Genomic DNA, 26,128 nt, shown 5'->3' on the forward strand with positions numbered 1-26,128 from the left:
TGTTTTCATATTAAATAATTAATAACCTGTCTAGTAAATGATAATCCATGAATAAATTAAGAGAAATATTTAAGAGAGAAAAAGAAGGAAGTATCCATCCATCTTTCAGTTGCAAACAATACTTATATTAGGGTGTGACAAAACTTAATTTTTTTTTTTTTTTTTTTTAAAACTTAATTTTTTTTGCACAAAGGAATTCAACCCAAGAATTCTGACTTCCTTAAGAGCTGAAGAAACTCAGTCCAAAGCCCCAACCAGCAGTGCCTAAGCATTCCCTCAACAAAACTGGCAGGTCACCAACCGCAGCGTCCCAGAGCGGCCTAAGGGACGCTGAATACCAGAGGCCCCACCCTGGGTTAGGTAACTCAGGGCTTTGGGGGCCAAAGGGGCGGGGCGCTATTGTGACACCACGGCTCCCCTCCCTTCCCATCCCTCCCCAGTGTCTCCGCGTCCTCTGGTCCCACCTCCCGCGCGGAGCCCCAGCTCTCGCCGGTTGGGCATCCAATCCCATTCCTCCTGGCGTTCAAGCGGCCAATCACGAGGCAGTACCCCCGAGAGGGCGGGACGGGGGCGGTGCTGATTGGCGGAGCCTGCGGTCGCCTACTTTAGCCGCAGGGCGGTAGACGCGTTCGTCTGCCGAGGGTGGAGACGCGTGAGCTCAGGCCGCCTGCAACGTTCTGCCGCTCCAACCCGATACCATGGCTGACAGCCGGGACCCGGCCAGCGACCAGATGAAGTCCTGGAAGGAGCAGCGGGCTGCGCAGGTACACGCCGCGCTCTCCCAGCCGGCCCGAGGGTCCGCACAGAAAGCGGGCTGTGGGCGAGTAACGGCCCCGGCTCCCCCGGCGCGGCGGCGTTTCCAGGGGCGGTACCGCGGCCGCGGGCTGGGGCGGGCGTGCGTGGGATAGCAGTGGGGCTGTTACATCGGCGGGAAGGGCGGCAGAGGCTTGGCCGGCGAGCCTGCAGGAGTTGGCGACAGGGCGCGAGTGGGTGACAGTGTGCCAACTGGGACACAGGGCACGGCTGGAGGGCGGAAGGAAGGCGCATGGGGAGAGGCAGAGCTGCAGCTGCTGAAAGGAAGTGAGGGGCGCTGGGAGCAGGCTCCAGCCTTGATCTTCCTACAATGATCATTATACGCTTGAATACTTGTGGGGTGCCGGGGGGCAGGGACCTTGTTGTATCATCCTGGTGTCCCCAGCACCAGTCACGGTGACTGATACGCAGTATGCACAGCATTGAACGACTAAATAAAATAATTTTTACGTCCGTTATTTTATTTGCACTTGAAAACATCAAGCCTATCATTATAGAGCTGGGAGTGACATTAGGGATTAATTCATGCATTTATTCCCGCCTATTCTTTGAGTGCCTGCATGTGCTAGGCACTGTGGTAGGATAAGGTGTACAAGTTCCCATGGGGCTAGAACTCCTCTCTTGGGAAGCTCGGAATCAAGTCTGGGAAGCATGACACATAAACAGATTACCATTCAGCATGGTGAGGGCTCTGATATAGGTTATCTGTAGAGTGTAGAAGGAATGACCAACTTGGTTTAAAGGCTTCCCAAAGCAGGTGACATCTGACCAGGAGCTTTAAAGATGAGTAGGATTTCAGTCCAGTGGTGGTGGGAGAGGCATTCCTGACCTGTTCCCAGGGGTGCAGTCTCAAAGGGAATCTTTGAGGAGGTTGGATTAGCAGAAACCACGTCTGCTCTGAGTCCTCTTTTGGCACATTGGCCCAGAGTCTAAAGGACTTTTCCAATTACTGTGACTGCTGGTTAGTGCCAGAGAGAGGACTCAAGCCATGCTTTTCCTCATCCTGCCTAGTGTTGTTTCTCAAAACCCTGTTAGTGTTCATGAACTAGGGTATTAATGCTAAATGCTCATGGATTGCTTTAATGGTTCCCTGTTTGTGGGAAGGCTGCCATTCTCCTCTAAGGGCCTGGGAAATCTCTTGTCTTGGTCCTGTCCTTTGTTATTTACCACTGGAATAGTTCAAGTTTTCATGAATTCTTAATCAAAGTGAACCAGAGAGACTTGGAGTTTTAATCAAGGATGTGCAGCTAGTTAGTGGCAGAGTCAAGATTAGAGCTCAGCTTCTTGGGGCCAGGACTCTTCCATCCCCAGTGGTTGCTAAATCCTGGTTCACATCGAAGTTTTCATAAATACTCAGTGAACTGAGGAAAATACAGACAATTTAGTGAGACTTTTGTAAAATATATTCATTTTTAAAGGACTGAACTTTATTCTGAGACTGGTTTGCTTCTTCCTTGTTTGTGAGAATCATTAACTAACTGTTGAATCTTTAAGTCTCTGCTGTTAATTTTCCTTACATAGTTGCCCATGCGGAAAATAGCTGACCCACAAAGCACATCCATAATTGGGGGACTCATAGTTGAAACACTGCTATCTCCTTGGCCTGTGGCATCTCAATGTCCTGTGTACATTGTCCTGATTGGCAGTCACATTGATGTCTTTCTTTTTCCTCAGTTTTAGCTGCTCTGAGTGAAATTGCTTACTTCTTTGAGGTCAACCCTCTTCCGACCTTCCAAAAGGAATTTTGCATATGCCTCATAGCCTATATAATTTTCAAACACTTTATTGTGAAAAATTTTAAACATTCAAAAGAGTTGAAAGAATTGTATAGTATATACCCATATATCTGTTATCTGGATTTTCTAATGAACATTTTGCTACGTATCTTTTGTCACCTGTTATTCCATCTGTTCATCTTTTTATACATGCAATAATCTTTTAATGTTTTCAGAGTAAGTTGTAGACATTGGTATACTTTAACCTTAAACACTGAGCTTGCAGATTAGCAGTTTCAATGTGTGTTTACTTTTAAAATACTTACATACAATGAAATGCACAGATATTAAGTGTACCATTCCATGATTTTTTGATAAATATAGACACCTGTGAGTCCTAAACCCTCATCAAGTATAGAAGATTATTATCACGAGAAGTTTCCCCATGCTGTTTGCCAGTCATTCCCTGCAACCCCTGTGATCTTGCCCCAGGCAACACTGTTTTAGGTTGCTTTTTTTTTAACCATTGATTTTATCCTTTTTTTGTATAAGGCTTCTTTTATTCAGTTAAAATGTTTTAAGATTCATTCAAGTTGTTTCGTGTTTCAGTAGTTTGTGCTTTTTATTGCTAAGTAGTATTCTATTATGTGAACATACCACCATGTGTTTATCCTGTTGGTGGACACCTGGGCTTTTTCCAGTTTTGGGTTATTATGAATAAAGCTATGAATACGAGTCTTTTTTATACAAGTCTTTTAGTGCACATATCTTTTCATCTCTCAGGAAACACCTAGGAGTGGATTTGCTGAGTCATGGTGAATGACTTAGGAGAAACTTCTGAGTCTTTTCTCAAAGTGGTTGTACCATTTTACACTTGCCTCAGCAGTGTGAGAGTACCAGTTGCTCCACATCCTAGCAACTTTTGGTGATGTTAATCTTTTAATTTTAGCCATTCTGGGGGTATAAGTTGTATCTCATTGTGGTTTTAATTTTCATCGCTCTGATGACGAGTGATGCTGACATCTTTTCACATGAGTATTGACCATTGGTATATTTTCCTTTGAAGTATCTGTTCAAATCTTTCATCCTTTTAAAGATTGAATTGTTTGTCTTTTTATTATTGATTCATAGCCCATATTTTAAATTAAATCCTGTGTGGGCTAAGTGCTGTAATAATAGATACCACATGTATAATGGTGTAAGCATATTAGAAATTTATTTCTCTCCTACATGATGGCCCAGAGTGGTTTGGGGTTAAAGGGAGTGGTTGTGTACTCTGCTCCCCTCAGTTATTGAGGGCCCCAGGCTCAGGGAGGCTCCCCCCAGGTTGTCCTGGACATCATTGTCCAGCTACATAGGGGTTAAGAGCATAGAGGAGAGTATGTGGGAGGTTTAAGGTCCAGGGTCACTTCCACTCACACTCCATTGGCTAGCACTCTGTTACAGGCCACAACTAACTATAAGAGAGGCTGAGAAATGTAATCTACCTGTGTTCAGGAGGCCGACTCTACTGCATTACCCAGAACATACATTCCAAATATAGTGAAAATTTATCTAGCCATTTTCTTGTGACATGGTAATGGGCAGACATACATAATCTCTTTTAAAATATGTCCTTTTTAGGGCCGGTCCATGGCTCACTTGGGAGAGTGTGGTGCTGATAACACCAAGGCCACGGGTTTGGATCTCTATATAGGGATGGCTGGTTAGCTCACTTGGGAGAGTGTGGTGCTGACAACAACAAGTCAAGGGTTAAGATCCCCTTACCGGTCATAAAAAAAAAAAAATATATATATATATATATATATATATATATATATATATAGATAGATATGTCCTTTTTATTTTCTCACATTAAAATATTCTGTCAGAAAATGATGACAGTAACAGATGGTATATGTTTATATATAATATTCTTTTGCTTGATAAATGTTTTTACATAAGTGGGCAGCTCTGTATCAATATTCTCCCTTCTACTCCTAATTCGTTTTAATCTTTTACTGGACTGTGAGAGTTTTATTTATTTATTTATTTTCCTAAAAGATGACCGGTAAGGGGATCTTAACCCTTGACTTGGTGTTGTCAGCACCACGCTCAGCCAGTGAGCTAACCAGCCATCCCTCTATAGGATCCGAACCCACGGCCTTGGTGTTATCAGCACCACACTCTCCTGAGTGAGCCACGGGCCGGCCCTGACTGAGAGTTTTAAATTTTGGAACTATTATAAGAAGGCACTCTGATGCCACCTCCCTCAAGAACAAGATGCAGAATGCCAAACTGGGTGTATGCTCCTTTGGAACCAGAGTGTCAGCCAACGTGAAAGCAATTTACTGGGTGTCTCTCCCTGCGGTCAGGTTTTGTTGCTGGAGGTGAATTGGGAGCTTTGTAAACTTTAATAAGTGAGCATTGAATCAAATGTGTTTATAGATATGACTGGATCCACTTAAAAATCTTTCTCTGTCTTTCTTTCAAAATACATTGGCAGGAGGGAGGTAGTTCTACAGGTATTCTCAGTCATTTGAACGGAACTTTAGTGGGAACTTGGTTGCTCACTGCTTAGAATGCCATGGGCTGTTCCTTTGGGATACTTAGGTTTAATCAGCAGCTTCTGATCACTTAGAAATTAGGGGATGTGAACATTTCAAGCCTTACCATTTTATACAGTTCCCTTATTACCTGGGAGAGAGATTAGCCTATCCATTCCTATCAGTGAGTTAGTTGTCTACATATTATAGTTTGTGAGAGTCCTTATTTTTAGGGTAACCCTCATAATAACGGCACTGATGTTACTGCTATTCATTTTCTATTATGTTGCCATCCCTGCCTCAGGTGCTGGCGGTGATGGGTGGAGTGGAAGGCTCTGGTTTATGCTTTGGTACTTCGGCATCTGGAAATTTCCATCTTTTAGAACATGAACATCACCATTCCCCTCCTCTGCTCCCCCTCCTCAGTCATTTAAGCTCACGAATTTACAGAAAGAAATGGAATGAAGACAGCTTGCTGAGTTACTTTACACTGCCAGTAGTTGAGATGGAGAAGGGGTGACTGAGACACTTGACTCTTTGTGCCCACGTGCTTTCGTTTCTCTTGGGAAATTCCTAAGAGTGGAATTGCTAAGTCATAGTGTGGCAGCAGGAAAGACATTATGCAAGATGGAATCAAAATTTCTAAGCTTTTGTCTCTATTTCTTAGCCAGTATCTAGACCACTTCATAATTTTTCTTCAGATAAGAAAAGAGAGGCTGATTGCCAAATGTATAATTACCAAATATTTATATTTTACATTTGTAGGTCAATTATCCTTTATTTTTAAAGCCTATCTCTTCAAAGTCGTCCTTTTATTCTTTGCCTTTTGGAAAGATTGAAGGGCTAGGCCAGGTCTTAGTGCTTAAGACAGTTTCAAAACAGACAAAAATCTCTTTGGCCATAGCTATTATTCTGTATATGTAAAGGTTTTGTTTTTGATATGATTATTGTAACTGTTTTCTAATTATTGAAAAGTAGTGGCAATATTCAACTGCTTCTGGCTGGAAACATTGAAGTAGCAAAGTAAATGACTTGACAGTTTACCAAAAAGAGGGAAAAATATTCGCAACTATCGTGACATGTTTACTCTTGTACAAAATAATATGACACAGTCTTTCTTGGAAAATAGACATTTCTCATTTGGATGAGGGAGGAGCTGTGTTCAGTCATGCGGTGCTCATAGGTCCAGCCATGTGACCTTGAAGTCTAAATTATCTTCCTTGTGAAAGGCAATTTTTATTTCCTTTCTTTCTGGAATTAAAACTACCCTCTAGTTCTGTTTCTTAGGATCCTTGGAATCATCTTTTATTTTCTTCTGTCTTTTGCTCCCTTTACCCGCAGGCAGTTAAATACCAAGGAAGGGCAATTTTTTGCTTGCCTGTTAGGTGTTATTGTTTCAATCTGTGCACTCTGAGCATGGTTAGCCTAAGGCCATAAAGGCGGCAGATCAGGTAGCAGTTAGCATACTGCTAAAATGGCTTTCATTATATTTGTTTAGTACCAGCAGTAACCATTGTGTTCTTTATCAAGAACATAGTTTCATTTTTTTCTTAGCTTTACTGGATTTCACTTTTTCTATGATATATTAATATTTTATTGAGTGCATTAATTATTATCTTAGGTGGAGTGTATAGGATAATTTAGGCAATGAGTGAAGTAGAATGAAAACTCAGTTTTGCCTGTTGAACTTAGAATATCCGACACATTGATTTATAACCAAGGCACCTCTTGGCTTAACCACAATGAAGTCAATTTCCAGGATATTTAAATGCACCCCAGTGATGAAGCTCAGCTTATAGCCCATAAAGCACAATTTTCTATCTTGAAAGCAATCAGAACAATTCACCAGTGTTGTGAATTCATTTGTTTTGTGCTTGAGAACCCCTCTAGTGTGGTAGGGGGGACTCTGATGCTTAGAATGTCTTAAGATTAAGGGCGGGGGGAAGGACGCATCAGACTGAATCCAGAATTTAAGACTGAATGGCCTACATGGAAGTTAGGGTTTTCCACATTTTCCAGTAGTGATAAGCCCTCTGAGCAGGAATGAGCAGTAATCATCTGGCTCATTGCCTAATGTGTATTTTGGGTACAGTGCTGAATTCTCCTGCTTTTTGTCTTGGTTGTTAATATAGAAATGGTATTTAGAACAGAACTTAGAGTTAACACTCATGTATGAGAATACTTCAGAAAGTTCGTGGAAAGATTTATATATATCTTTCAATTCTATTTTTCCACGGACTTTTTGAAGTACCCTTGTATTTGCTAGAAAATGTTAGGTGCATTCTGAGAGTGAGAAGCTGTCATTATGACTCCTTTGGGACTGAAAGTTAGGGACAATTTGAATTACCAATCTTTCAATTTAAAAAGGGAAGAACATGTTTCAATTCTTGGCACTTCTGGGAGTGAAAGGTACCAAAAAATGGAAACTATGCTGTTAAATATTTCACCAGAGGAAGCCAACCTTACTCCTCCCAGGAAAATTTCTTCATTTATGTATTAGCTCTGGCCAAAAGAAGCTTATAAAAACCACAAAGACAAAGTGGAATTTTACTTTAAATTCCTACTTCTAATCACAATGCCAGTTTTTAGCCAAGCCAGTTTCTCCAGCAGTTTGCCTAAAGGTGTTTGATCAGAATTTGAAGTTATAAATTAAGGGCTGGCCCCGTGGCTCACTCGGGAGGGTGTGGCGCTGGTAGCGCCAAGGCAGCGGGTTCGGATCCTATATAGGGATGGCCGGTGTGCTCACTGGCTGAGCATGGTGCAGACCACACTGTGCCGAGGGTTGCCATCCCCTTACCCGTCAAAATAAATAAATTAATTAAATGCTTTAATTATACATTAAAATATTTCCCTTTTATTTTTTGAAGGGGAGATGCAGGGAGATGGATAGCCTGTTGCTGTTTCCTTATCTTGCTTAGAAAGAATCTTTCTTGGCCATTGCATAGTGTTCCAAAGATTCATTTATTTACATGTTGAATCCACAAGCATTTTTTGTACATTTGTTGATGTATTGAGGATTGTGTTGGGTATCAGAGATATACCTAAAAGGAGTACATTGTCTAAAGAGAAGAAAACAGTGAAGGAGGCAAACCAGGATGAAGCTAAGTGCTGGCTTAAAGAACGTTCCTCCCACCCTAGAGGAGGGACAGCTGAGAGGCTTCCAGTGTAACTGAAGTTAGAGGATTGTGTGGATTCAAACTAGTTCTTTATTACTGTGAAATAACCTGTCCCATTTCAGAGACATTCAACATCTTTAGAACTATAATACTACAATCCTTCTTACCAGTACGTTGATTCTTAATGACAATAAAAGCCATTGGCTTTTTTTGTTTTTTGTTTTTGAATTGAAAAGAGATGTTGCAAACAGCTGGCGAAGAGTGCTGAAGAGAAATGAATGCACTGTCCAGGGTGGTCACTGGAGCCTCCCAAGCAGGGACGAAGTGTTGGCAAGTTCTGAGTAAAGCATTAACCAGCGCAGCTTCTCTGGGGACCACCTTCGCACTGTTAGTTTTGGCATTCAGTGTTAAGCACATATGACCCTTTTGGGGAGCTCCCTGTCTGAGGGCTTCCTGTGTGGAGCTGGGGACTGTCTCTGGAGCAGGTGCTGAGTAAATTGGCAGGCTACCAGCTGTCTTTCTGCTCTTCAGAGCAAGTTTCTTAGCAGATTGGTGTTGACATTTGTTGAGAATTTCTGAGACCTGACTGTAAATTTTAGGCAACGGCATATCTTGCCGTATTTAGTTCTTTGGACACAGGAAATTTAGAGTTAGGGCAGAAGGTATAAAAATTGCAAACGATGTACCCCTGACAATGGGATTAAGGGTTTGATTGTATTGACTCTTGCATTCTTTTTCCTTTTGTGTTCACACAGAAACCTGATGTCCTGACCACTGGAGCTGGGAACCCAATAGGAGACAAACTTAACATTATGACAGTAGGGCCCCGAGGGCCCCTCATGGTTCAGGATGTGACTTTCACTGATGAAATGGCTCACTTTGACCGAGAGAGAATTCCTGAGAGAGTAGTGCATGCTAAAGGAGCCGGTGAGAGCTATGTACATTTGTTGTAAAGGGATTGTTTTGTAACACCTGGAACAAAATTTTTCCCAAAGGGTTGGAGGACCTTTAACAGAAGTGCCAAATCTCCATTCCTGGGAAAAAGGAAAGTGTCCATCAATAGGAGATTAGTGATTAAATGATGGTTATTTCCTTGGATTGAACATTATATATAAAATAGTTTATTTTAAAATATAAAACATCAATATAAAGCATATAAATATAAAAATATAAAATATAAAATAGTAATCTTCCATTTCTTCTATCATGTGGTTTAGTGAAGGAATAAAAATACAGAAATACAGATAGACATATGCAAGGGTACTTCAACAAGTTCATGGAAAGAATTTGTATTATCTTTTAATTCTGTTTTTCCATGAACTTTGCGAAGTACCCTTGAACACTATAACTGCAATTAGTTTTAAATGGTTTACTTACTGGGTAACTATGGGAATGAACTGCAAACTTGGAGGTAGTTGTGTTAGAGTGGTGGGTTTGTGGTGATTTTTCCTTTCCTTTTGTCCAAAACTTCTGTAAAACTTTTCTACTGCTTTATAACAGCAACAAAAGATAGGGGTGGTGTTAAAAAGGGAGATAAAAACTCAGTAAGAAAAGGAGCTCCAGGGCCGGCCCGTGGCTCACTTGGGAGAGCGTGGTGCTGACACCACTAAGTCAAGGGTTAAGATCCCCTTACCGGTCATCTTTAAAAAAAAAAAAGAAAAGAAAAGGAGCTCCATAGAAAGTAGAAAGGAAGAGAAAGTTTTCTTTTAGTTTGCTGACTTGGACTTCTAGTTAGGATTTTCTCATTTTTTCATCGCGTCTTCCTAAGTAAGATCTTTTCCATCTCCTGCAGCTGTTTTTTCGTGTGCCTTTGCCGTCATGGCCTGGTGTGCTGTTCAGTTTGTTAGGCCCTGTGGCGTTCTTCCTAAGTGCTGAAGCTGTTCTTCTTCTGTCTGTATTTTCTTCTCCTCTCCTCCCTTTTATTTCTTTCTCTCCTGTCCCTACCTGTACTTCAAGGCCCTCTGAGGCCCTGTGTCCTTGGGTTCACTTTGACTGACTACTTTCACCCCCACTCAGCTCCTCCTCTTGGCTCCAGCTGTGCAGCACTCAGTTTAGCAGTGAAGATAGTAGGGCTTTGCTTGTTCCCCTCATTCTTTTTTTTTTTTTTTTTTGGTCTTTTTCGTGACTGGCACTCAGCCAGTGAGCGCACCCACGGCGGGAGCGTCGCTGTGCTCCCAGCGCCGCACTCTCACGAGTGCGCCACGGGCTCGGCCCCCCCCTCATTCTTTTGGGTTTGGGCATTTTCTCTTCCCCATGTTGGAAACTCCCAGAGGGCTGTTGCTAAACTGCACAGAGATGCCTGTTGAGGGCCTGATGGTCTGACTGATAGTCTCATGGTGAGAACTTCTCTGTCTTTCTCAACAGGAGCCTTTGGGTACTTTGAGGTCACACATGACATTACCAAATACTGCAAGGCGAAGGTGTTTGAGCATATTGGAAAGAGGACTCCCATTGCAGTTCGATTCTCCACTGTTGGTAAGTCAGTCTACAGGCATGGCTGGTATTGCTTCACTCAGTCTATACCTTATTTGGGGCATTTATAACTTAATTTTGAGAAAAACGTATCAGAAAATAGGAAACAAGCACTTCTCCAAATTGTAGCTGGGTTTTACAGTAGAAAAAATATTTGGGGACAAGTAGGAAGTTACTTGTATTTCAGTTTGTTGAGGTCTTAAGAAATCACACTTATGCAGAGGCTACCTCTGCAATTCTGTGACATTTGGAAAGAACTTTCCTACAAGTGGAAGCACAGAGTGGGAATCTTTTTCAGTTACCACAGTAACAATTGCCCTTTGCTGAAAATTAACTCTGTGCCAACCATGGTTAAGTATTTTTACAGACATCATCTGTACTCTGTTGATATATTTTGCAAGGTAGATTATTTCCATTTCAGAGAAGTTAAGTGATTTTTCTCATGTTACAGAGCTAGTATTAGATCTGTCATATTACATCTCAGCACACCACAATGCATGATTCATTCTGTTTCCTTATCAGTCTGTGCATTTTAAAAATATTTTGGAATGCAAAAACAAATTAGATTAAGAATAATAACCTCTACTTTAACTCATTTTCTTAATATTAACATTGTGATTTTGACAACTCAGTCTCTTTGTTCGCTAGCTTAATCTTCATAATTATTCCCTTCCCCCATTTTAATTTAAATTCTAATGGCTTATTTGAACAAAGTTACTTATTATGTGAAATGGATAATCTTCTCAGTTGTTGTTACATATACCCTCAATTAATTCTTTTGTTTGATTTGTAGACCTAATTAGCTAGTGGGTGGTAAAAGTAATAACCCAGGTACTTATATACCTAATTTACTTCCAGGGAATGGATTGGAGAAGATAGATCTTAATGTTTCTTTATGACTTTAGCTTTCTTGGATGCAAAGTACTGTGGCTTATCCTTCATTTTCCTATTTGAATATTCTAGCTGGAGAATCGGGCTCAGCTGACACCGTTCGTGACCCTCGTGGGTTTGCAGTAAAATTTTACACAGAAGATGGTAACTGGGATCTTGTTGGAAATAACACCCCTATTTTCTTCGTAAGGGATGCCATATTGGTAGGTGATATAGTATTTTGCACTCTACAAATGTTCGTTGACTTTAATTGATTTCAAATAGCTTGGAATTTGAGGAGAAACCCTGAGAAAGGCAGAAAGAAGAGAATTTGGGCTACCTGGATTGCTTTTATAGACACTTTTTTCTGTGTTTAATATCTTTTTATAAGATCAAGTAATAATGATTACCATTTGGCATTTCAAGATTCATTGACTTGATGGGAATAGTCCAGTTTTCCTTGCAGGGTGTTAAAGATTAGTGAAAAGAGGGATTTTGCCCCTGAAACACGTAGAGGGTGTCTCTGCACGCTCTGGGTCAGCAGGAGGTGTTTGTGGGTTTGTGTGTATGGAGTGCACTTTTTCCTTAAAGAGATGCTATAGCTTTGAGTGTATTTGAAATACTTTAGGGTGTCTTAGGTACTTGCAGTGTATGTTGAGTCAATTTCATTTTAAGGTTTGACAGTTTAAAATTCTAGGATTGTATTATTTAAGATTATAATCCATAAACCTAGCAATAGGCAACTTATAATGTAAGACACTGTGATTCCTGTAAACTTAGTTTTTGGATTTTCTCTCTCTTTTTCTATTTAGTTTCCGTCCTTTATTCACAGCCAAAAGAGAAATCCTCAAACGCATCTGAAGGATCCAGACATGGTCTGGGACTTCTGGAGCCTACGTCCTGAGTCTCTGCATCAGGTGAGAATGCTTTTTTTTTTTTCACTGTATCATAATATAACACCTGGGATGGAACTGTTAATTATGCCTCATAACATGTTTCTCCAGTTTTGGCTATTTTATTGGAGTTGGCTTCTGACTTCTTTTTTGGGAGGCTTCCTCAGATTTCTTGATCATGAAGAGTTTTATAATGAATGATTTTATTATCTTTCCCCATTTACATAGCTAGCTAGAGACATTATCTACTACTATTTAGCAATATTAAAGACTAAAGTTTCTAATATAAGGTAAAGTTCTATGTTAAGGAAATGAGGGGAAAGTAGTACCAAACAAATTTGCTCTTAAAATAAATTTTTAATAAGTTAGACTAGTTTTCAGATTTTAGTTTTCCTTCATAGAATTTTGAGTTCTGCTGTTAATGATTTATATGTTATTCTGCTTTAAAATTCTGTTTGTTATTTTCTGTAAATGAAATAATGGTAGCCCTTTCCATGGAAAATTGGCTTGTATGTTCCATGTTATTAAGGGATTTTCTAGAAACTTAGTAATGTCTTAAAACCTAGGATGCTTTGATTTAAACTGAAAAATTTTAGGCTTTTTATTTCTGTTTCTTAGGTTTCTTTCTTGTTCAGTGATCGAGGGATTCCAGATGGACATCGGCACATGAATGGATATGGATCACATACTTTCAAGCTGGTTAATGCAAATGGACAGGCAATTTATTGCAAATTCCATTATAAGGTACATGTTGCCTTTGGGGCAGAGGGTTCAAGGCTCCCACCACCCACCTCTCCTTATTTCTCCTGAAGGATTGAGCAAAGATTAATGTTTCTCCCACCCTTCCCTTCACTCCCAAGGATGGGAAGTACTGATCTAGTTTATCAGCACCACGAGTGTTATGTTGGCCACCTAAGTAGATAAGTTCCTGCTGTCTAATGAGAAGAACTGTATGTAGTCTCTCTTTAGTCTTTTCTTTGCATGTGGCCAGAGGTAAGAGCATATGGCTGCTGTCAACCGTTTCAGCTTTTTTCTCTTTCTGGACCCTGCGAGATCTACCATAAATATTTAGGAAGCATGCTCCTTGTGTGCTGGCTCTCTGGTTTAATGTTTCTGGTGATGGCAGGTGCATGTTGAGATTCCTTTGTCCATGGAATAGGAATATCTAAGGTTTTGATTTGGGTTCAAAGGTAAGAAGATAATACAGGACTTCAGGCTAGGCAGAAGGAAGTTTCCACCTAATTTAGCCTAGGTTTTCTAGAGTTCTCTGTTGAAGTTTGGAGTCCACCTCTAGGAAATAGTAACGTGTTAACAGTGCTCTGCTTTTTCTATTCCTGAGTCATTGTCCTGTGCATAGATATCTTTTGGGGTCTAGAAGGGGACTAAGGCAGGTTGGAGCATATGGCAGTCTCATCATCACTTCCAACATCTGATGCTATTTTTCCAAACAAAAGTTTCCATTTCTCCTAACTTTTAAGTTATCCATCCATTTAGTGAGGTTATATTATGAATAATGCAAATAAATAAAATCAATTCCAAATGTCAGAAAACAAAATTATACTGATTTTTTTCATTTGCTTTCGTATAGTCAGATCAAATCAGTTACCTTTGGGGAAGGTTTTGAGAACCTTTTAATCCACTGAAGTGTTTTAAAGGGCCTTCTCTTGGTATGACCTTGGCATTTATTACAATAAGCACTATTACCAGTGAACTCCAGAGAGTTCATTAAAACCAGAAGCCTGAGAATTTCTGTTTCCAAATACTATTTCTAAAATAAGCAGAAAAAAGTGGGCTGGTAACAAATATGTCTCCTTCCTAATGATACCCCAAAGCCTTGTTTTCTTCTATCCCGTCTTAATCTTTATCAAATGGGAAAACTGTCACCTCTCTTTACATTTATGACTTGCTCTCATAATCTTTTTTTATTATTATTATTGTTATTATTTTTATTTCTGTTTTTTTGTAATGTCTTTTTTTTTTTTTTTTTTTTTTGGTCTTATAATCTTTGACAAGGAACACTTTTAAGAAATAGTTGAGCCATTAGCTTGTAATTGCCAAAAGGAACAATATAGTGTCACTTGGAGCAAGACTAAATGATTGTATCTGGGACAGGCAGCCTGGTTGGTAGCTTTGGAGTTAGGCCAACCTAAACTCAAATCTTCATTCTCCTAGATGACTGTGACCTTGGGAATATTATTAAAAGTTCTCTGAGCTCCAGTTTTTTTCACTGTATATTTGGGATAATACTACCAGCTGTCCGTATTCCTGGAAAGATTGGATTGCCTATGGGCCTGTTCAACAGAGGGTCCAGAGGTAGCCCGAGATCTACATGGATTTATCGGTCTGGATTATTCCAACCTAAGATTGTTCTTTTCTAAATCCAGGATTCAGTAAAATCAGAAAGATGTTGCAGTATTATTGCACAATTTAATGTATTAGCTGTTTGGCTGATCTGCAGATGATGATATTCATTTTTTAATTGTGAAGATGGTTTCACTTTGGTCCAGCCAATGGCTCCCTTGGAAGAGTGTGGTACTGATAACACCAAGGCAATGGGTTCAGATCCTATATAGGGATGGCTGGTTGGCTTACTTGGGAGAGCGTGGTGCTGACAACACGAAGTCAAGGATTAAGATCCCCTTACCGGTCATCTTAAAAGAAAAAAAAAAAAAAAAAAGATGGTTTCACTTTGGTACAAATAGTAAGAAGAGTTCAAACTAGGGAGAGTTGGGATTTCTTTGGTAGAAATAGGTCAGCCTTCCAGAATTGATTTTTGATAAGGAAATCTTTCCATGGCACTTGGCTTCTTGGGGGTCTTTCACAATAAAATACACATGGTAAATCTATTGAGCAGCTTGATATGATAATAGCACAGTGACATACCTTCTTGGGTTTTAATGGTTTGTTGGGAAAGTCACAATACTAATTTTGCCTGCTCATAGTCAGAGAACTGGTTTAGAGTGACTGTAATGAAGTTCTTTTCAGCTCTGTGAACTAGGATTCTATGATTTCTTAACAGAAAAAAGGAAGAGGGTGGGGGTCAAGGGATACTAGCTGAGCACAATTTCAGTAGTTGATTTGAACTACTGTAAAATGAGAATTTAAAAATTACTTCATGTAAAACAGGAAGTCCTTTAATTTTATTAATAATTTGATTATTTGAAAAAGTTTTGATTTTTTTCTGATTAGAAAATTAACATGAATATGAAAATTCAAATAATATAGGATCATAAAGGAAAAGATAAAACTAGTTTTGAATATGAAATGTGTAGACTAAATTCCCTTAACATTTAAAAAAATGAGTATAATCAAGTAGAATTTCTTGTTGATAAATTCATTAGTATCAGATTTAAACAATGAAGTATTGTCATAAAGAAAGCTCAGTCTTTGGGTAGTGTTACTCATAGTCTTTCAATGAATTACTGAATAAACTTTGATAACTTTGCCAGTAAGTTTCAGTTTGAGCTTCTTTCTTTCATTTTGTAGACTGACCAGGGCATCAAAAACCTTTCTGTTGAAGATGCAGCAAGACTTTCCCAGGAAGATCCTGACTATGGCATCCGGGATCTTTTTAATGCTATTGCTACAGGCAACTACCCCTCCTGGACTTTTTATATCCAGGTCATGACATTTAAACAGGCAGAAACTTTTCCATTTAATCCATTTGATGTGACCAAGGTGAGTCAGTAACAACTATATTGTTTTTTTTTTTTTTTAAGTTTCTTCTTACCTAATTTTTGAAAATTTCCAGTCGAGCATTCACAGAGATAGGGAAGTCATTTATAAAATGCAATGGCACCACTTCAGAGTTTCCTAGCCTGTGAATGAGTACCCATTGGCATCTCACGTCCACGATCCTGTGTGTAAATTCATTGAGTTCATGTAGGTGGCTTCATAGATTGTAATTGGCAGGGAATGAATTTTGAAAAGCTGACATACTTTTGCCCATAGAAGCATCAATATTTACCTTTTACTATTGTGAAAGATTTAACTGACATACTCACCTTAAGTTCTTGCCAGGTTTTCCTGGATTAAAAAATATTGTTTTCACTGGCTTAATTATATTTGAAAGCTGGTATTTTTTGGGTAGATTAGATTTAATTTCCCTCAGTTGGCTGTCTGGTAATTGTGAATGTGACATTATTTTCAGGTTTGGTCTCACAAAGACTACCCTCTTATCCCAGTTGGTAAACTGGTTTTAAACCGGAATCCAGTTAATTACTTTGCTGAAGTGGAACAGCTAGCCTTTGACCCAAGCAACATGCCACCTGGCATTGAGCCCAGCCCTGACAAAATGCTTCAGGTAAGCCTGGTGGATTGAGATATCCTGCGGCAGATGTCTATGTGTGCATACACACACTTACACGCACACACATGCATGCATGCATGCACATACTGCACAATTGGGCATGGTCTTTACGTGAGAAATCAACTAGAGCATTACTTAAACTTTAATCTTGGTACTTAGTTCCTTGTAGGGCTCACTGAGGTGAAGTGTGGGCAATCCTTGAATAAACCAAGTATAAGCCAAATTCCAGTGAAGTTCCTATATATGTGTAGACGTGAACATTTAGTCTCTTAATTTTATAAAACAATGTAATAGAAATGGCTTAGGTATTGGTAGAGTAAAGCATGGTTTGTTCAGTCTGTAATTGACTATAACACCTGGGTCAGCGTAACTGTATTCATTTACATCTGTAAAAAGAGATCTCGGAAGGATTTTTATAAACTAAATTTATGCTGCCAGTGTTTAAAGGCAGTGGGTTAATTTAACCATTTGTTTTGCTAATGTTGCCAGGCATTCAAGTATGTTTTACATCATTTTCCAATATGCTCTTTCGAGAATACAAAGAGTGTAAAATTCTACTTTGGACCAGAAATCAGTAGGAAAATAATTGGCTTAATAATTATTGTGTAAATCGATCTTTTGTGTTTTGGATGATGATCGTGAAACAAAGGTTAAAGATCATACCCTAGATCAGACCACAGTGACTAAAGGTTGCTTCTTACCTAAATCTCTGACTCCAGTTCAGGTTTCAGTTTCCCTGGAAGACAAGCTAAGATTCCTGTGTTTTTTTTATAATAACTTTTTCGCTGTAGTGTTGGGAACACCTGAGGCTTTTATAGAAAATAAGTTTTTCATTAGTTTTTGGTTAAATTTAACTAACATAAATTAAGTACTTATCTATTGTGTGTGATAGACTATCTCAGGTGTTGTAACAGATATAAAAACACAAGATAACTATAACGTAAAGCAGAGTGCCATGGGGAATCAGAAGGCGAAATTTTGATAAGAGGTCGATGACAACGTTTCATGAACAAGGTAGCATTTGAGATGGATTTGGAATAATGGGTAGGATTTTGATTTACAATAGGTAAAAAGGGGCAGGAGGGGGACATGAGTAGAGGCACAGAGGTGGAACATGTTGGGTGTATTTAAACTGAAAGTAGTCGCTCTTTTCTGAATGAGAAGAAATGAGTTTGGAGAGGTTCATTGAGTATTTGTCAGAGGAGATCTTAAATGCTTGCATAGAAATTTGTACAGTTGTCTTTTCTAGTAAAAGAAAAGTTTTCTTCAGTTTTGAAAAATGTGGTCTGGTATATATCAAGTAGGATCACTCCTCCTGATGATAAATAGAAAAAGAGGGAACTGGAGGTTGGGAAAAGAAAGGGGAAGTCACATTACAGAGAGTAAGCACATGTGCTTGCATTGAAACTGGGGCATAGAGGAGGCTAAGATGCTGTGACGCTGTGGCTGGCAGGGAGCTAACTGTGGGAGGAGGGGCTAGTGGGATTCGCCATGGCGCTGCCTTGTCATGGGCAGAGCTGAGACTGTGCACCCCTAGTACTGAAGGAACAGGTTGAGGAATAGGAGGTCACCCAAAGTCTTTCCACAAGAATCCAAGTCACCGTGGGTCTCTGTGACCACAGTGAGACCCAGAGGCAGATGGCAGCGCTGAGTCATACCATTTGAGGAATATCAAAGATTTGAATGGAGAACGAGGCTCAGGGAAAGGGACCGTGTAGCAAATGCATATTCCTTACAACAGAAGAAGGCAAATGATAAGGCATCTGTTGAAAAGAGTCCTGAAAATGGATGACAAGTGGCAATTAATCATGTAATTTCTATTAGGATTAAATTCAGTTCTGGCAAATATACACATTTTAAATTTAATGTGCTCTCTTTGGTATTTTTAATGAGCTTTTAAAAAGCAATAGAGCTTTCATGAGTTTCGTTATCATTCCTAGCCTAGCTTTTCCTGTAACTTCTTAAGTCATTTAGCTGTGAATGCTAATCCCACGGAACATGGTAGGAGCCATACAGTTGGGGGGCGGGGGGGCATTGTACTCATTTAGCCCTTTGGTGACCAGTGAGGAATTTTTTAAGATGTTCTGAGTAGGTAAGTAGTATAATCTGAGAGGGACCTCAGGAAGATTCTTTTGGCAGGAATATGTAGGTTGTATTGTTGGAATAGAGAATGGAAAGAGAGAGCCAGTCAGGAGGACCCTGAAGTTATTCCTGTGAGAGCTAATGAGTGCTGTGGCTTGGGCTGGTACAAGGCCGTGTTAATAAATTTTAAAACTTTATCCAAAGTGGTAAGCCAGACAGTGGAGAAATGGACAAAATAGTATAATGCAAGCCATAGAGAGACTGTCCCCTGAGTGCCTGATGAAGCAGTTGCAGCCTTTCTTTACTCCATACTCTGCTGTTTACCAGGAGTTGGAAAAGAAGTTGGGCCAATTGCTTGAAAGGGAAAGGATTGTTCTGCTTTCTCACCCAGATCAAGACAGAGAGTTCAGGCACAGGGCCCTGGGTAAGGCCTAGAATCAAGCTGGTGTCAGGGTATGGCCTTGCTGTGCCCACTTCCCAGCATTTCTAGGTCTTGACCACTCATAGATGGCATGGGGTCGTGTGATAGACATAATGTGACACAAAACCAGAATTATATGGTAGAGGCTAGCCCCAGCAGCTTCTCATGGCCCAATTGTATCTTCTATCCTGTTGATAGAGTTACAGCATGACTTTTTGAGCCAAAGGAGGCAACCAGCTTCCAAACTGTAGGTGAGTTTTAGTCGTTGCTGCTTCATGACTCGTCATCTAAATATTGCCCTAGACTATCTGAAATGATTATGGGAGGTGGAGTCATTCAGCCAAGAGCATATTATTGACAGAACAGTGGGACTGGATAAAGCATGTTGATATGAGTGATTTGGTACAAAATAATTGATTAAGTTGGCCTATTCAACTTGTTTTTTACTCCACCTCATTGAATTAGGGAAATATGAATACTCATTAGGATTCAAGGCCAATATTGAAGTCAGTGAAAGAAAAATTACTTATTCAGTAGAACTTTGAATAATGAGAATACTTAATGGTCAGTCAGGTTAACACAGAGTTAATCATAAAGCTTTTTGCGAAATTTCAAAATGCTTACCATCCTGCCTTGGTTAACATGTAACATCATTTAACCTTGGATTCATTACCTTTGGCATCGGAGGGCTGTCATTCTGAACCATAGCTTTCTAGGTGTAGCACTTCATTTCTATCTAGAAAGTCTCAGAGTTCAAAGTGTACATGAAATATTTCAGAATGCGACATGAGAGGCGCTGGCCGGTGGCTCACTTGGGATCGTGTGGTGCTGATAACACCAAGGCCACGGGTTCAGATCCCTGTAGAGCGATGGCCGGTTGGCTCACTTGGGAGAGCATGGTGCTGACAACACCAAGTCAAGGGTTAAGATCCCCTACTGGTCATCTTTTTTTAAAAAAAGAATGCGACATGAGGGTGGTTTTTTTTGAAGAATTTCCTCTACTGTTGGTTTTGTAGAGATGTGCTGCTTTTTGTTAAGAGCAAGTGGTTGATTCCTCCCCTGGGTTAGTGGAATGGGGAAGAGTGGAATTAATTCAGGATTCCAGTTAGGGCTAGCAAATGTATTTTACAATGTGCTACTTGGGAATGAGAAATAATATAAGACAGGACACCAACTTGTTATTTGGGGGGAAAAGGGGGCATTATTTTCTAGAACAAGTGTGAAGATTTGTGGTTGGCCATGTGTCATGCAAGATTAAGGACTGTTCAGTTAAGGAGAACTCATTTCATAAGAGAGAGGAGACTTGGCTCCTTAGTGGGGGGATTAGGCAGGGTTATGTGGCGACCATGTACAGACTGCTTTGTACTTTAACTTGTAGAGTGAAGTTTATAGCCCATTCCTGTTTTATCTGTTACTGTCCACAGTCAATGTCTATGTTTTTATTACTGTAGGGCCGCCTTTTTTCCTATCCTGATACTCATCGTCACCGCCTGGGACCCAACTATCTTCAGATACCTGTGAACTGTCCCTTCCGTGCTCGAGTGGCCAACTACCAGCGTGATGGCCCCATGTGCATGCTGGACAATCAGGGTAGGCCTAAAGACATTTGGCTCCCCCTGAGAGGGTGGAGGGCATGTGAAGCAGATGGGGTGGGACACCAGGCCAGTGGTTTCCAAACTGGCACATGGGATCTCCTGCCCTGTGAAGGTGCTCTACAGGTGAACCAAGAACCTGGTGATTTTTGCTCAGCAGTGAAGGTTTAAGCTGCCTGAGGACTCTCCATGATTTTATCTATTTTATTTATTTTTTTTAAAGATGACCGGGTAGGGGATCTTAACCCTTGACTTGGTATTGTTAGCACCACGCTCTCCCAAATGAGCCAACCAGCCATCCCTATACAGGGATCCGAACCCGTGGCCTTGGTGTTATCAGCACCACACTCTCCCAAGTGAACCACAGGCTTGGCCCTATTTTATATATTTTATAAAGAATTCCCACCTCACATTTTCTTGCTGTCCATCTGATAGTTAAAGGCAAGGAGAAAGATCTTTCACAGTGGCTATAGTAAAGTAGCATCCAACTTAGAAGTTAGGTTTTAAAGATTTTATAAAATGGACGGTTCCTTAACTCACTCTTCAATCACCAAGACTTAGACCCTTGAAAGTGCAAAAACCAATAGTTTATGTCTTCTGTTGTCTTTGCAATTCTTTTGAGGCCAAGGGAGAAGCAAGTTTAGCCAGAACTTGGAAGGGACGGGGAGGCTAGGGAGATGGGACTAGGGGAGATAAAGTAAATCAAGGGATTTGCCCTCATTTTTTTTCCTGAGTGAATGTATCTAAATTCACATAAATCAACTGTACGATGAAACCACTGCATAGTGGTTTCTTGGAGCTCATTTATCAAATTTACGATTTTTTTTCATTTAACTATCTTTTTTGGTGCCATGTAAAAACAGCCTCTAGTTCTAATTACTTATTTAATTATTCAAGCAGAATGCCTTTTTAAAAACAAAAATTTATTTATTGTAACATAGTTGATTGTACATATCTGTGGGGTACAGCATTGGATATCAGTACCTGTGTGCAATATGTGATGCTCAAATCAGAATAATTTTAAAAAATCTTACTTTTTTTATTTTCCTATTTAGGACGTGTGTTTTCAGTAATAATTACATACATTAATTCCTTCAGATTTTACTGATAATTTACATTTATAGCTGTAGATGTCTATATTCAAACACAGTTTATTTTTCTAGGATAAAAATAATATATGTGCCCTAAAGGAAATTTGGAAAATATAGGGGAAAGAAGAGAATAGAGAAGAACAACCCACTTATAGTCCCAACACCCAAAAGTGACTGTTACATTTTGCTGTATTTCTTGACAATCTTTTCTGTGAATGTATTTTATATACTTAAGATTATTTTTTATATATAAGTTGGTTTATATATGTTTTATATATAAGTTACTTTTGTCGCCTTATCACTAAGCCTTTTCCATGTATTTAACAAGTTTATATGCTTGCTAACTATCATGTTAAGTGGCTACAGTAGTTCTGCTGCCTGAGGTTTACAAAGACATCATGTGTGTTGTTGCCCAAAGTAATTGATACTTCTTGTGTCTGCCTTCTGCATTTTTATTCTTCTGTTCCTTTTTTTGTTGTCATTCATTCACATTTCCTTGGTTCTTTCTTTATTGAAACTGTCTATGGCAGAGAGCTTCATGTATATTTTGAACTTCATTAATAAGTAATTACTTCATGCTTACCATTCTTATTTACCATTATAGTGGAATACTCATAAAAAAAAAGTGCATAAGGACATATTTTGACACACCCTTTGCCTAATTTTAGAGGTGGAGCATTTGGGCTGTGCTTTTGAAGCTCCACGAAAGAGCTCAGTTGTTCCCGGTGGGAATACCTTTTAAAGACAACTCCCACTTTGAGTGAAGATCAGAGCTTATTTGGAAATAAAAATTTTAAATTACTCAAATAGTCACATTTCAAAGAGGTTATTCTTAATGCAGAAAGCACTGTGGTGGCTGGTTGTTGGAGCATTTTGCTTTTTATAAAGATATGGCTGACCTAGAATGAATTTCTCGAGCTAATAATTGGGCTCTGTAATTGTATGGTGTCCTCCCTTCCTCTACACACACTCTTGGTGTATAGATCAATGTGATGTAGAGACATCTCTTGATTAGCCACTGTGGATAATTTATTATGGCAGTGAGCTGGGTAAAATTCCAACCCCAGACTGGTTTGCTGAAACCACTTAATACAGTTCTAGGCCACCGCAGTTTAGGCACTGTGTGCTCAGATAATTCAAGCTTCTGCTGATATTGGCCAAAGCATAGTTAGGAAAACAGATATGCCCAAAAAAGTCTTATAATTTATGCCAGAAGTCTTAGAAAATGTTTTGATTGTATTTGTCACTATTTCTATATGTCCAGATGAGTGCTGACATACTGCAAGTATCAAAATTTTTTAAAATCCCTTTTTGATTTATCTGTGGAGGGACATGAAAGTGAAGCTAAATTGGATAAAGTCATCATAGTGGATAAAGGAGAACCTTAAAAACATTTAAGGAATAGCCAAGTTGAGTCTGTAATGGAAGTACAGTGCCTGCTGGGCTTGACAAGACAAAAATCCCAGAGTTCTAATCCCATGTCTACCACCAGCTACTGTGCAACCTTGCAGCATCTCAGAGCTCCATATTTGTGTCTGTAAATTGAAGGAGCAGGACCAGGACCAGGACCAGGACCTTCAGGTGGCTTTCAAGAATTCTGTGATTCAAGCTTAAATGAAACCCTCAAGTTTGAAATGTGTCTTTGGGTCTCATGTTTATTGTAGCCAGATCAAATCTGTGTAAACTTGTACTGGTAAGCATCAGAAGATTTTATAGATTAGACCATTTGAAGTGTTGAAGTGGACTTTGAGATCTCTTCCTTAAGACTCAGGGTGAGACAGCCCATGTGGGCATTTAGAAGAGAGCAGTATTCTCTAAGATCTTAGTACTGCCTGCGGCTAAATATGGGAAGTTAAAGATAATATGTGTATTTGATTACCACTTGAACTTATTTCTTAGCACATGGAATGTTCGCAGACTTGCTTCATTTTTTATATTCCTAAGACAATATGTGTGGTTTTCCTTTAAAGGTGGTGCTCCAAATTACTACCCCAATAGCTTTAGTGCTCCAGAACAACAGCCTTCTCTCCTGGAGCATAGCATCCAATGTTCTGGTGATGTGAAGCGCTACAACAGTGCCAACGATGATAATGTCACTCAGGTAATGGCTTCTTTGTCTGCTATGGGAGTCATTAATGTCTGCATGATTTTGCTTCTTAAGGTGTCTAATGTCTCTTAATGTGAATTCAGGGAAGACTTATCTTTAATACCAAATTAGTCCCTTTATTACATAGAGTTAAGAGTTATGTTGCTCTATTCTTTCTGTTCAAGGTAAGTAGACTCATCTTAGTTCCCTGAAAGTTTATTGAAGGGATACAGGTGGGGGCCACTGGAGAAACAGTCATCCCATGGAAACCTAAGAAATGAGCAAGTACAGGTTAAGTACAGCCAAATCTCAAGAATCCAGGCTGGACATCCCAGATTCATGGGACTAGGACTGGAGATCCAAAATAGCTCTAAGAGCCTCGGTAGCGAGACTATGGGTATTTCCACTGTAGGGCTCACAATTCACATGACTCAGCTACTCTCCATCTGTCTGCTTCTGCTTTCCAATCCTAACTGCTTGTTCTTACCATGTCCTCCTGTTTTCCTCCTCTCTGCCTCATAGCTTCTGTTTTATCATTGTTTTAGCTTTGCTGTGACATGGTCTAACTCTCCTTTATGCCTTCTTTCTCCATGTATTACTTTGTACTTTTTTTTGTTGTTTCGACCACCTTTCACTCCTCCCAATACTTCTGTATTGGATTCTAGAGAGAGGGAATCAGATTGACTTGGCTAATCTTTTCACCCCAGGTTGCATCATTGGCCTTTGGTCAGCTTATAGTTAACTGCCCCAGATCAAGTGCTCATCCTTTTCCCAGTCACCTATGGCTGCCCTAAGGGCTCTTTTAGTAGATGCTATGAAAGAGGACCTTTGACTGTGAAAGGCCTGTGGAGGGGCAGCCAGTTCATTAATGAGGCCAGTGCTTAACTTTCTGAACCTTCTTATGTATTTCCCATGTGACTCTTACTATAGAATTATGCTATGAACCCATAACAACAGTATCATGACTGCTTAAAAACGAGTCCTATACAGTGACAAGAAAATCTCTCAATAAAATAAGAATGAACATAAATTTTAATGTGTAAGCAATAGCCTCATTATCCTTTCTTAATATGGCATTTATTAATTTGTAAGCATTGATCAGGATGCTGAACAGAGTTTACAGCAGTCTCATGGGGCTGGAGGAACAAAAATTGGAGTGCTAAGGAGGAGAGCCTCTAGTTATCACACCAGGCTTTCAGTTGGAATCCCTGTAGGGCCATGTCTACTAATAAGAGCAAATCTGAAATAAACTTGCCCTCACAAAAACTGAAACACAATTGTGCATTAGCTCAATCTCAGACTGGATTAAGGTGATGTCTCTCTATCTTAACTGCCTGCCAGAAGCAAATATAAGGCTTCTTTGTTGGAAAATGGAATATCAAATTGCCTCTAGACCATTTCATATGCAAATGTCCAGCATTCAATAAGAAATTATTAGGCATACATAGCACATGAGACCTTATGACTGAAAATTGAGATGGGGAAAAACCCCCAAAACTACAATAAAAACAAATCTACTGGAGATCCAGATAATGGAATTGTCAGATACAGGTTTTAAAATAACTGCAATTAATATGTTCAAGAAAATAGATGACAGCATGGAAAATTTAATAAGAGAATTTTAATCAAAAAAAAATTTGAATGGACATACTGAACTAGAAAATGCAACAACCAAAATTAAGAATTTAGTAAATGGGTTAAAAAGGTTAACACAGATGAAGAGAGGATTAGTGAATTGGAAAATAAAGAAGTAGATCTTATCAAGACTAGCTTATGAAGAGAGAGAAAAAAAGAATGTCTCTTTATCATGAGATACCATTTAGAAATTGAAAAGATGGGCCACAGAATGGGAGAATATATTTGCAATTCGTCTAACAAAGCATTCATATACAGACTATATGAGGGTACTTCAAAAATATCATGGAATAATAGAATAAAAAAATTATGCAAATATTTCCATGAACTTTTTGAAGCACGCTCATATAAGGAACTCCTACAAAGCAATATAAAACAGATAGATAACTGAGTAGAAAAATGGGCAACACTTATATAAGCACATCACAAAAGAGGATATCCAATGGCTGAAAAACATGGAAAGGCAGATTACCTCATTAGTTATCAAGGATATATGCAAAATAAAACC

At 39.5% G+C, this 26,128-nt stretch overlaps 1 protein-coding gene across 1 annotated transcript in view; it reads left to right on the forward strand.

Moving 5' to 3' along the window:
* The first annotated feature begins 620 nt into the window (after positions 1–620).
* Positions 621–26,128, forward strand: part of CAT (catalase) — a 34,291-nt gene continuing 8,783 nt past the window's right edge. Inside the window, exons 1-10 of the mRNA XM_063093124.1 lie at positions 621–764; positions 8,925–9,096; positions 10,534–10,644; positions 11,605–11,735; positions 12,324–12,428; positions 13,023–13,148; positions 15,891–16,082; positions 16,555–16,707; positions 20,668–20,806; positions 23,870–24,000. Coding sequence (XP_062949194.1) covers positions 699–764; positions 8,925–9,096; positions 10,534–10,644; positions 11,605–11,735; positions 12,324–12,428; positions 13,023–13,148; positions 15,891–16,082; positions 16,555–16,707; positions 20,668–20,806; positions 23,870–24,000 — 1,326 coding nt within the window. The 5' untranslated portion in view covers positions 621–698. The remainder of the gene's footprint in view (positions 765–8,924; positions 9,097–10,533; positions 10,645–11,604; positions 11,736–12,323; positions 12,429–13,022; positions 13,149–15,890; positions 16,083–16,554; positions 16,708–20,667; positions 20,807–23,869; positions 24,001–26,128) is intronic.

This window comes from Cynocephalus volans, chromosome 4 (assembly GCF_027409185.1).
Source record: "Cynocephalus volans isolate mCynVol1 chromosome 4, mCynVol1.pri, whole genome shotgun sequence".
In the NCBI taxonomy this organism is placed as follows: domain Eukaryota; kingdom Metazoa; phylum Chordata; class Mammalia; order Dermoptera; family Cynocephalidae; genus Cynocephalus; species Cynocephalus volans.